Raw genomic sequence first — 12,725 nt, 5'->3', positions numbered from 1 at the left:
TTATAGAAAAAGTTAGTTTTCTTTATCCATTGAACATTAAAATTTCTCACAATCAAAGAACATGGTAACGTGACCTTTATTCTGTTATTATCTACCTTTTTTTTTGTAAAACTTTAAATCTTTTAAAAAACCTGTAAAGTTGTTCCTTTTTAGAAGTTAATTTAATGCAACCCAAGTTTCTTGACAAGAAAACCCTTATGTAGAAGTATGATTGAATGTTTACACTTTAGTTTGTGTCCGCTAATTTGAGACAGGTCCAGGACTTGCCTACTTTAATCTTATAGAGAAATCTGATATACATATAGTATTGCTCTGAATTTTCCTTAAGTTGTTTTGTTTCCACTAAGTCATTTATACATCCTTGTTTAATTATTTTCATACATTTAAGTGGAAAACATTTACCTGTTTGGTATATCACTGTAAGGATCAATGCATGTGACAAATTGATATCTAATAAGGATTTGTTGTTAAAAAATTATCAACAGTAATTTTATTTATCCAAAGGCGCACTTTCTCTAATAAATTAGCCTGTTTTTATCTCTGATCATACTCAGGAATCTAATTCGATTCACTAATGTATATGCAGTTGTATAAATACTTTCAATCATGGGACAGATGAAAATATTTTTTTAATGTACCATTTGATCAAGATGATTTTTAAATCTGGCCCCAGGCTTGTTCAATTGTTTAAATTCTTTTCAATTTGAAATGCTTCATTGAACATAGCTGTACCTTTTCGGTATTTTATCACAAACTTAATTGTTTGATTAAAAGAACTAAGTAGTTACAAAGAGCTATGTCAGTGGAAATACTTACTAGTAAATGTCATCTTGAAAATAAATGTCAAGGCCTTGTTCTGACTCACCTCTATAATGATGGCGTCTCGATAATCAAAAACGAAAGAGTGTACCAGTGTCCTACAGTGAACCTGCATTGTATACATCTCTTGTGCTACAGTAAGTACAGAGAAATAATGCATATTATGAAAAGTAAAAATATAATTATATTGACTGATTGACAGAATCATAAATGCAGTTCATTAGATACAGCTGCTTTCCTTATGTAAATTGTGCTATTGTTCCCTTTTTAGCTCACCTGAGCACAACGTGCTCATGATGAGCTTTTGTGATCGCCTGTGTCCGTCGTCCGTTGTGCGGCGTCAACATTTGCCTTGTTAACTCTCTAGAGGCCACATTTATTGTCCAATCTTCATAAAATTTCTTCAGACGATTGGTCTCAATGATATCTTAGATGAGTTCAAAAATGGTTACGTTTGCTTGAAAAACATGGCTACCAAGGGGCGGGGCTTTTTTCCTTATATGGCTATAGTAAAATCTTCTTAACACTCTAGAGGCCAAATTTATTGTCTGATCTTCATCAAACTTGATCAGAAGATTTATCCCAATAATCTATTGGACGAATTCGAAAATGATGCCGGTTGGTTAAAAAACATGGCCGCCAGGGGGCGGGGCATTTTCCTTATATGGCTATAGTAAAACCTTGCTAACACTCTAGAGGCCACATTTATTATCCGATCTTCATGATACTTGCTGAGAAAATTTGTCCCAATGATATCTTGGATGAGTTCAAAAATGGTATTCTTTGCTTGAAAAACATGGCTGCCAATGGGCGGAGCATTTTTCCTTATATGGCTATATATGGTTATAGTAAAATCTTGTTAACACTCTAGAGGCCACATTTATTGTCCAATCTTCATGAAATTTGGTCAGAAGATTCATCTCAATAATATCTTGGAAGAGTTCGAAAATGATGCCGGTTGGTTGAAAAACATGGGCGCCAGGGGGCAGGGCATTTTTCCTTATATGGCTAAAACCTTGTTAACACTCTAGAGGCTACACTTATTTTCTGATCTTCATGAAACTTGGTCAGAAGATTTTTCCCAATGATATCTTGGATGAGTTTGCAAATGGTTACATTTGCTTGAAAAACATGGCTGCCAAGGGGCGGGGATTTTCCTTATATGGCTATATTTTTATGTCCCCCACTATAGTAGTGGCGGACATATTGTTTTTGCCCTGTCTGTTGGTTAGTTGGTCTGTTGGCGCCAACTTTAACATTTTGCAATAATTTGCTATATTGAAGATAGCAACTTCAAATTTGGCATGCATGTGTATCTCATGGAGCTGCACATTTTGAGTGGTGAAAGGTCAAGGTCATCCTTCAAGGTCAAATATATGGGTCAAAATTGCTCATGTAATGTCACTTCTGCAATATTGAAGCTAGCAATTTTATATTTCAAATGCATGTGTAACTTATGGAGCTGCACATTTTGAGTGGTTAAGGGTCAAGGTCAAGGTCATCCTTCAAGGTCAAACGTCTTATAGGGGGACATTGTTTCACAAACACATCTTGTTCTATAGTAAAACCTTGTTAACACTCTCCGAGGCCACATTTATTGTCCAATCTTCATGAAATATGGTCAGAAGATTTGTCTTATTGATATCTTGGATGAGTTTGAAAATGGTTACGTTGCTTGAAAAACATGGCTGCCAAGGGGCGGGGCATTTTTCCTTGTATGGCTATATATGGCTATAGTAAAATCTAGTTAACATCCTAGAGGCCACATTTATTGTCCAATCTTCATGAAACTTGGTCAGAAGATTCATCCCAATAATATTCTGGACAAGGTCAAAATTGATGCCCTTTGGTTGAAAAACATGGCTGCCAGGGGGCGGGGCATTTTTCCTTATATGGCTATAGTAAAACCTTGTTAACACTCTAGAGGTCACATTTATTTTCTGACCATCATGAAACTTGGTCAGAAGATTTTATCCCAATGATATCTTGGATTAGTGTGAAAATGGTTTTGGTTGCTTTAAAAACATGCCCTCAGGGCGGGGCATTTGTCCTTATATGGCTATTAAAAATCTTGTTAACACTCTAGAAGCCACATTTACTGTCCGATCTTCATGAAACTTTGTCAGAAGATTCATCCCAATAATATCTTGGACGAGTTCATAAATGATACTGGTCGGTTGAAAAACATGGCTGCCAGGGGGCGGGGCATTTTTCCTTATATGGCTATAGTAAAACCTTGTTAGCACTCTAGAGGCCACATTTATTTTCCGATCTTCATGAAACTTGGTCAGAAGATTTGTCCCAGTAATATCTTGTTATCTCAGGTGAGCCACTTTGGGCCTTTCAGGCCCTCTTGTTATTAATTTTTATGTCCCCCACTACTATATTGTTTTTGCCCTGTCTGTTGGTCTGTTGGTTGGTTGGTCTGTTAGTTGGTTGGTTGGTTTGCGCCAACTTTAACATTTGCAATAACTTTTGCAATATTGAAGATAGGAACTTGGTATTTGGCATGCATATGTATCTCATGGAGCTGCACATTTTGAGTGGTGAAAGGTCAAGGTCATCCTTCAAGGTCAAAGGTCAAATATATGGGTCAAAATCGCTCATTTAATGTACACTTTTGCAGTATTTCAATATTCAAGATAGCAACTTGATATTTGGCATGAATGTGTATCTCATGGAGCTGCACAATTTGAGTGGTGAAAGGTCAAGGTCATCCTTCAAGGTCAGATGTCAAATATATGTGGCCAAAATCGCTCATTTTATGAGTACTTTTGCAATATTGAAGATAGCAACTTGATATTTGGCATGCATGTGTACCTCATGGAGCTGCGCATTTTGAGTGGTGAAAGGTCAAGGTCATCCTTCAAGGTCAGAGGTCAAAAATATGTGGCCCAAATCGCTAATTTTTGAATACTTTTGCAATATTGAAGATAGCAACTTGATATTCGGCATGCATGTGTATCTCATGGAGCTGCACATTTTGAATGATGAAAGGTCAAGGTCAAGGTCATCCTTCAAGGTCAAATATATGGGTCATAATTGCTCATGTAATGTCACTTCTGCAATATTGAAGCTAGCAATTTTATATTTGAAATGCATGTGTATCTCATGGAGCTGCACATTCTACAAGGTCAAAAGTCATATAGGGGGACATTGTGTTTCACAAACACATCTTGTTATAATTTTATTTAATCATATAAACAAGTAACCGGATTTGTATGTCCCATGACTAGTCAACTGTTAAATAAATCTGTACCATTATGTACGATAAACCTGACTGCTTACATGAAGCTGTCATAAAGTGCAAATAGTTGTTACTATCTTATAATTAATGTCTGATCTCATAAAAAAGAAAATTAAATCAGACTCACTCTATGAAGACAAGGCTTAATGCATGTGCGTAATGTGATGTCCCAATATTAGCCTGTGCAGTCAGCACACGTTAATCAATGATGACACTTTCCACTTTTATTGTACTTTTTGTTTGAAGTATTGTCTCTTGTTAGCAAAAGTCCAGCTTTGGAAGAAAATTTTGTCCCTGATTAACCTGTGCAAACTGCACAGGGCTAATCTGGGACAAGACTTTATGTGCATGCATTAAATCCAATTTTCCCAGAGTCAGGCTCATATAACTTTGATACCATTAAAAAACAACACCATATCGATGTGAATACATAATGTTTTAAAAGAGAACTTCACATAAAAATCAATTTGTTACACCCACATTCAGAAATGCAAATGCAAGTGTAGTAAGGTCAATTTCTTATCTCCCTTTTTACATAACATACATTTACTTCTTTGTGGGAATTTTGTCCTCTCGCCAGTGTTCGTTCATCCATGAAAGCTCGTGCAATTGTGGTCATGTCCAATCGTTATTTAGAATTGATCCGATGCAAGATTTTCATTGGTCATTCAAACGTACCTGTTGATTTCATTATGAAATTACTGACCACACTTGCATTTGCCAAGACCGTCTAGTGGACGCAAGTCCATAGTCATTGTTTTATTCCAACCTGGTGAGTTAAACAGTTTCATTTATTGAACATTGTGTATTATTGCATTATGGAATGTGTGTGAATTAGTTTAATAAATGTGAAGTTCATTTAATTCATATTTCGTAGTATCGTTTGTTTTGTTCTGTTTGTAAATTATTGTCATTGTTTTGTGTAGGTCTTTTCCGTCATGGCTATATTGGTCAGCGTCAATAAATACAATTAAACCTCCACGGCTTTGATTGAATGATGAGCCCGCACTCCCACACCCACTACACAAATACCAACCATTCAAATAGAAAATTGCATTTCAAGTCAAGTCACAGTTCAGTGGTCCAGTATATAAGTATGTGCCAGCATATCAATATTATTTAGTGAGATCTGTTTGGTGGCTTAAATTATTTGGTTTACACACAATTTAAGCTGTACTTAGTTGTGTTATTCTTGTTATTAAACTATCTGGACATGATTTGGTCACGCTTGGAGAATGATATGGAAACGTTTTTGTGAAGGAACACTAAAATCTGTTACACTGTCATTTATATAGATAATCACTCGATGTATGTGGGGTAAACTGCCCAGATGTGGTAAATATATCTGTGAAATTCTGTTTGACTACTTTTGATATCATTGATAATTACTACTTTTTAGGGTTAAAGTGATATAATTGATATATTTTATTATTATTAGTCGTGAATTGGTGATAAATATTTAAATACTTGACAATTTGTAAAGTACATGGTGCTGAATATATAAAGAGGCATACAATATTTATCATTATTTACAATACATTCGGAGCATAATGGATACTAGTATGCACAAAAGGATAAGATACAGTGACTGGGTATCAGAAAGCAGAAATGAGAAAATGGAACATGAGAGTATGCCTCGAGAGCTGCATTATGGGGGTCGTTCCTTTGTTCCCACCAGTCAGTCTTTGCCAGGTGGGGAGCTATTTGTGCGTGAAGTGCGTTCTCCTGCCTATGTGCGTCAGTTGCGTTCCAGACCACATTCAGTGACAGTTTCACAAGAAGTGAGTTCTCCTGCCTATGTGCATCAGTTGCAGTCCAGACCACGTTCTGTGATTGTTCCACAAGAAGATAGTTCCTCTCCCTATGTGCATCAGTCACAGCTTAGACCACATTCAGTGATAGTTCCACAACAGAATCATTATTGGAGGCCAGTGGATACAAATGGCAAAATGCTACCCTTTGAACCAGTGCCATATTATTCACGGCAACAGCAACCGGTTACCTCTCATCCAGCTTTGCATCATTTTGTTCGTGTTAAGATGTCACAGTCACCATCTAAACCAGGCTTTATAGTCAAGAAAACAATCTTGGGTAAACAAGTTTTTATTGATGGAGGTCGCCATGCAGCTGAAATCAATGGCCAGTTTAGAAATGATGGTCAATCAGATGGACATTCTCCTCACTTGGTTAAATCAGTTAATAGAGCAGAAAATAAATTTGCAATGACATGGATTGCAGATGGTGGACAAAGTGAGAAAAATGAATTGGTAAATTTTGTGAACATGTCACATACTGTTCAAACAGGAAATATTACTTTTCATTGGCAACCACTGCAACATTTAAGTGCTCAGCCAAGAATGCTAAATGGTAGTTTTGGCTCAGTAAACAAAAACAATAATGTTACTGCAACTGTACAACTTAGGCAAGATAAGTCATCTACTGACTTCCCAGAAGAATGTAAGTATCCAATAAATAATGTTACTGCAACTGTACAACTTATATATGCAAGATAAGTTATCTACTGACTTCCCAGAAGAATGTAAGTATCCAATAAATAATGTTACTGCAACTGTACAACTTATATATGCAAGATAAGTCATCTACTGACTTCTCAGAACATTAAGTAAGTATCCAATACATTTTTCAGTCAGTATTTTTGCTACTGGAAAAGGTCTTTCTCAACTGTCACAGTATGCTTATGCTTTCAGAGTGATTCAATCTGTTGTTAGCTCACTTGAAGACGTGCTTATGATGAGCTTTCGTGTTTTATTTTAACCCTTCACAACTTAGAGACGTAATTTTTTGTGCTTTGTAGTCCATGAGAAAGTTAAATTTAATGGAAGACCCTCCTCACTAGATTCAAGTTTTAAAGGCTTCAATCTCAACTCTTAGGTACTAATGACCAGCAAACAGCATAAAACCTGAACAGACTGCGAATTACTCGCAGGCTGTTCTGGTTTTGTGCTGTTTGCACATTGAGCAGCAATTTCCATTCACTCGGGTCTTCTTCAACGCAGAAATTAATTTTCTTTCTGGAAATGTACATATTTTGTAATATTTCTACAAATGCTGGGTCATTTTAAAGATATAACACAATAAACAACTCGCACCATGATAATGTCAATGAAAAATAAAACAAATTGAAACGATTTTTTGTATTTCTTTGTGTTTTTTTAGTTTGAATGTTAGGATTTGAACCTGCAACATTAAGTTAGACAAGCATCATACATTTAGACTATTGGCTTTACATTAAGATTCAAAGTATCTTGTCAAGAAATTTTAAAAGCTTGTGGAGGACATATTTAGCACATTCAACGTAATTATCATGGTTTGACAGTTGAGAAAAAAACATAATGTTGATTGTAATTAATTATACAATATAATATTTTTATGATTATTACTTGTTAGAAAAAAATACCAAAAACAATGCACAATATGCTTTTTGTAAGACACAGAACCCCTTCAGGCTTTTTCCGCCCTATGCCACGGGTCCGAAATTCGGCCCCATTCCCAATGCAAATCTGGTTGTTTTTTTCCCAATTGAAAAAAAATATTCCCAATTCTTAAAAAAAAAGAAAAAATTTTTTTTTTTTTTTTTTTTACCCTTAAAATATATAAGTTGACCTGATCCGGTGTTGAAAATAGAAAGTATTGCATAATTAAATTATCTGTTGCCTTGAATTTGTTTTAAAAACTGTAAAATATGTTAATGATTATTTAAGACTTTCCTTATTTTCCTCAAACCTGGCGCTTTGCATGATTTTTTTCACCTAAAAAAAGGCCAAGCCTTTTCCCCAAATTCAGATTAAAAAACCTGCACTTATCACACATGTTCATAATAATTTGTAAAATTTTAATAATAAGTTATCCAAATAGTCGTTATTTACCAGTTAACGGCTTCTTTGAAATATAAGAAACACTATTTACATGCGATTATTTTTCCCAATTGAGCCAATTTTGCGATTATTTTTTTTCCCAAAATGGGGGTTTTCACGACGCAAAATTCCCAAAATTCCAGTGTGGTGTTTTCCCAAAATGGAGCGGAAAAAGCCTGCCCTTATCAAATAGTACTTATAGATGGACATTTTGTGATTCTGTAAATAATCTCTTAGGTTTAAAATATTTTTCCTGTTACAAGAATGGTATTAGTAAATTGTTATAATTTATTCTTTCATATATCGGATCGCTAAGTTTAACGGGTTTTGAGCATCCCACAAAATCCTGGTTTCAGTGATTCACAGTATATATATCTAACAACACACGAGAAATTGGTATCTATTAATATGCAGTTAATGTTATGGTCACACAACTGTGACTGTATAATCATGAATCATTTAATACATTTAGCTTTATTTCAACCAAGAAACACTTTTCTTAACCCTTTCAGTGCGGGAACCGAATTTTAAAGGCCTTTGCAAACAGTTTGGATCCAGATGAGACGCCACAGAACGTGGCGTCTCATCAGGATCCAAACTGTTTGCTATTCTGACAGTATTCTTTGAAAAAAATCGAAGAAAATGCTAATTTTAGAAATTCAGCAGATGACATTTAAGCAGATGACAAATTTCCCAGCATGCAAAGGGTTAAGGCTGCTCATATGTTGTTCTCTTATATTGTGCAAGTCATGTTATACATTTTTGTACGGAATATTAATACAAGATTATGTGATAATTTTAATATAAGGAATTCTTTGTTAACCCTTTTCCACTATGATATCTATTTTGGCATCTGTAGTTCCTTTGAAAAATTAATTTAATCAAACACCTCTCTTACTAGACTCAAGTTTTAAGGCTTCATTTCCAACCCTAAGTTACTGATGAGCAGCAAACAGCATAAAACCCGCACAGTCTGAGAGTTACTTGCGTTACTCGCAGGCTGGTATGGTTTTATGCTGTTTGAAAACAGCCATTTTCACTTTGCTTCTGAGTGGGAAAGGGTAAAAGTTTCTGGATCCAAACAGTGGTCTTGATCACCTCTTAAAATTGAATATGTTGTCCAATGGGCACATTTCCAAAGTTGCTGAACATAACAAAGCTGACTGTACAAAAATATAACATCCATGGTGAAGTTAAACTGTCGTAATGGAATGAGACTGGTTGAATAATCGATTATTCATTGTATTCATGAGGTAAATAAACCTGCCAACACTTGCTTGATTATTACAATTGCTGGTTGCCAATCAGCCAAATTGCATGTTCTTGGAACATTAGTAGATATTTATTGCCCTGTACAAAACATCAGTCAATAGGGTATGACGTTTGGCCACTGAAGTAAAAACTGTTGATCACATTGGGTATATTCATTCATTGTCATGCCCTCTATAATTTATAAAAAATAGTGTTTTATTGGTTTTATTATTGGAGCTGAATAAATGATCATGTGACAATTTTCAAAATAAAGCATCATTTTTGAAAGTTTCTTGCTCTAAAAGTCTAGATCATCTGTAGAAATCGAGAATGCCGGACAAAAACCCTCCCGGATGAAAACCCTCCCGTCAGTTTTATAGGGGCCAGACAAATCCCTCCCAAGAAAAAACAGGGTCGGACGAAACCACTCCCTTGAAAAAACGGGTTCAGACGAAAACCCTCCCATGAAAAAACGGGACCGGACAATAACCCTCCCGTGAAATATGAGCAACGAATTCAAGTACCAGCGATTATTTCTAAAAATTTTATCCGAAGTCGGTCGTTTCAGAATGTCATTTCCGACATTTGTCTTTTGTTGTCGGTTATCTGAGATATTTATTTTTTGTAATTGCAAATACATTTGTCGGTGTTTAATTGCTTTTAATTGATTCTGTGAATAAACTAATTAAAAACTAAAAGAAGTTGCAGATTCAAAGTTTGCTACTTTGAGTAAGTTTTGCAGATTAATGAATGCAACACTGTGTGAAGCAATTACATTTGTTGGTGTTTAATTGCTTTCACGGGAGGGCTTTGTCCGCAGGTGCAGATTCACAGTTTGTTATTTTGATATATATTATTGTCTGCCATTAACTAGTTCATTGTTATGATTAGCTGATTAGTGGGCCTCAATAACCGTTAGCGACTATCGGTAATGCTGTATGTGCTATCGATCTTTTGAATCATTGACAGAATTGACTATATGCATTTAAATATTGTCTGCAAAAATGACGTTACAGTCAAAGATAATTTAAATAAGTAATTCAAAAGTTAGTTACATGCAAACGCAATGTAAGTTGTTAACGGAATTTCACTTTCATTTTCGCAAGGTTTTCAGAAAGTTCACGAGAAGCACGTTTTTGCATGAATGCACGTATGATGCGATTAAGCGTTGCTCTGTATATATCGTCATTGTGTACACACCGGTCTTACGTAGTGACGTTACAATCGATGTATAGAATGCTGTATCGTATTGCATTCAATCTAAATTTAAATTCACTTGTCTATAAAAAATGGCCTCATTTACAGTTAATCGATACACATTTTTTTCTTTTCGGATTATCTGTGTGAAACAATTACCTTTGTCAGTGTTTACTTGCTTTCACGGGAGGGCTTTTGTCCGCCCCCGTGCTTTCGCGGGAGGGTTTTTGTCCGCCCTCGTTTTTTCATGGGAGGTTTTTCGTCCGACCCCGTTTTTTCATGGGAGGGTTTTTGTCCCCCCGCTATGAAAATGACGGGAGGGTTTTTATCCGGGAGGGGTTTTGTCTGTATTCCAGAAATCGAATCTCTTTTTCAATGGCTTATTTCAAAAGTATCAGAATAATGCGAAGCTGGATGTAAAAAAATGTAACTTCCATAGTGAAGGTAAACAGTCACTATGGAATCAGAAGTTGAATAACCATAGTTTATTATTCATTGAATTCCTCAGAGGTTAATAAACAAGCCAACAGTTGCTTGATTATTACGAATTCTGCTATACAATCAGTCTAATTGCATGCTCTTGGAACACTAGTAGACATTTACAACATTTGCTACAACAAATAGTTTTTTTTTTGTTTTTTTTTTGGTAACTGTTGAAAAAATATTGCCCTGTAAAAAGAGACTGAAATAAACGCTGTTGATCACTCTCTACACTTTTAATACTACCTCACACCATCTTTAATTGATTAAATATATAGTGTTGTTTTGTTAGTTATTGTTATTTGACTGGCAAAAAGTGCATTTAAAGGCGTCTACATATTCAATTTGTGCAATACATAATATGTAGAAAATTTAATTGACATTAAAGGCGTGGCATTTGAATTATGTCATATTATGTGATGAGTACATAATCATTATATTTAGAGTAACACATGTACATGTACTCATATTTGTTTGCTTTATTGCAGCTTTGATGTTTTCTGTGGACGCCTTTTCATAAGTTTATTTGCTGATTGCATGGTTGGTTTGACCCAGCTATTTCAATATTTGAAAAATACCAAATTTGTCCACTGGTTATGGATTTCCCATGAGTCTAAAAATGTTTGTTATTCAAAAAGTGAATTGTACTTGTTGCTTTTTTGTGTCGAACTTGTGTCTCCATTGGCCTATAATGGCTCTTGATATGAGCATGTCTAAAGTGGATAGGCTTCAATCTTAAGATGAACCATTGTTGTAACTCAAGAGCAATAATTAATATTAATGGGATCATTTTAATTGTAAGTTGAATATAGAGTTTCTTTATAGAATCTAGTTGTAATTGGTGAACTGCATATACAAATAAAAAACAATGCTCATGCAAGTAAAGCATTTTCAATTGTATCCTAAACATGGTTTAAATGGCAGACTGTAAAATGTCCTTTTGTTGATAGATGTTTTGAAGTTTTTGTTCTACAGCTGCATTATATATATATATATAGAACTGCTATTCAAATGCATGTATATTGTGATAAAACAGGGATAAAACATGAGCTGTGTGGAAAATTGTTTGCTTTTGTGGGTCTCAATGGAGTAGACAGTGAGTTTCTTTTGTAAAATAAATTTGGGGTTTTGTTAGATAAATGTTGGATGTTGTAAGATAAATATTGGATTTCTTAAGATAATTGTTGTATTTTGTAAGTTATGTGGGTTTATTAGATACACATCTGATTTTGTAAGTTATGTGAGTTTTGTAAGATAAATGTTAGATTTTGTAAGTTACAGTAAAATGCTGTGTATAACTCGCATCTACTTTTTGAAGCAACAAAATCGGGAAAAAAAGTTTTTGAAGCAAAAAAAAAAATTAAGGTAAAATTTCCGTACCGTAGGCTCACTGAAAATCATTTTATTTATATTGCCGATCTCACGTGTTATTTTATTTTTCAATAATTAATTATCTTAAAGACGATAACGATAAAGATGCAACTTGTTTGGGTTTGTTTTTTTAATTATAATATTACGCGTAAATGTTTGATTTAAATGAATTATGCATGAAATGCACAATTTCCATGAGGAAACCATCGAGGTTTTCATCATAAGTCTCCCAAGTAACTGTCCACGATTATATCGTGGAGGAGTACACATTGCGGACCGATTAGTGTGCTTGGTATAACTAAGACACTGAAATTTTTTATTGGTATTGGCACGGGGTTATTCACACATGACTTATTCACAACTGCGCATTTTATTTACATTTCCCATCTCACGCGTTCTTTTCGAGCGTCTTTAATTGACAGGAGACTTTAACCACTCAAACTTCTCAACACCATTTCTGACATTACCGGCGTAAAACAAACAAT

General features: G+C 34.9%; 1 protein-coding gene across 13 annotated transcripts in view; it reads left to right on the top strand.

Annotated features, from left to right (window-relative positions):
- LOC127845704 (1-phosphatidylinositol 4,5-bisphosphate phosphodiesterase eta-2-like) overlaps positions 1-12,725 on the top strand; it is a 146,212-nt gene that overhangs the window by 82,047 nt on the left and 51,440 nt on the right. The window contains exon 2 of one of the 13 annotated variants that reach the window (XM_052376805.1): positions 849-956. The exons of 10 other annotated variants lie outside the window; for them this stretch is intronic. In XM_052376805.1, the coding sequence (XP_052232765.1) occupies positions 849-956 (108 nt within the window). Of the gene's footprint in view, positions 1-848; positions 957-5,395; positions 6,524-11,833; positions 11,966-12,725 lie in introns of those variants that run through there. 2 more of the 13 variants (XM_052376799.1, XM_052376825.1) reach the window with 2 other exon arrangements.

The sequence above is a fragment of the Dreissena polymorpha genome, chromosome 1, assembly GCF_020536995.1.
Source record: "Dreissena polymorpha isolate Duluth1 chromosome 1, UMN_Dpol_1.0, whole genome shotgun sequence".
In the NCBI taxonomy this organism is placed as follows: Eukaryota; Metazoa; Mollusca; class Bivalvia; order Myida; family Dreissenidae; genus Dreissena; species Dreissena polymorpha.
The sequence above is the reverse complement of the archived record's forward strand: the minus strand, read 5'-3'. Positions and strand labels throughout refer to the sequence as shown.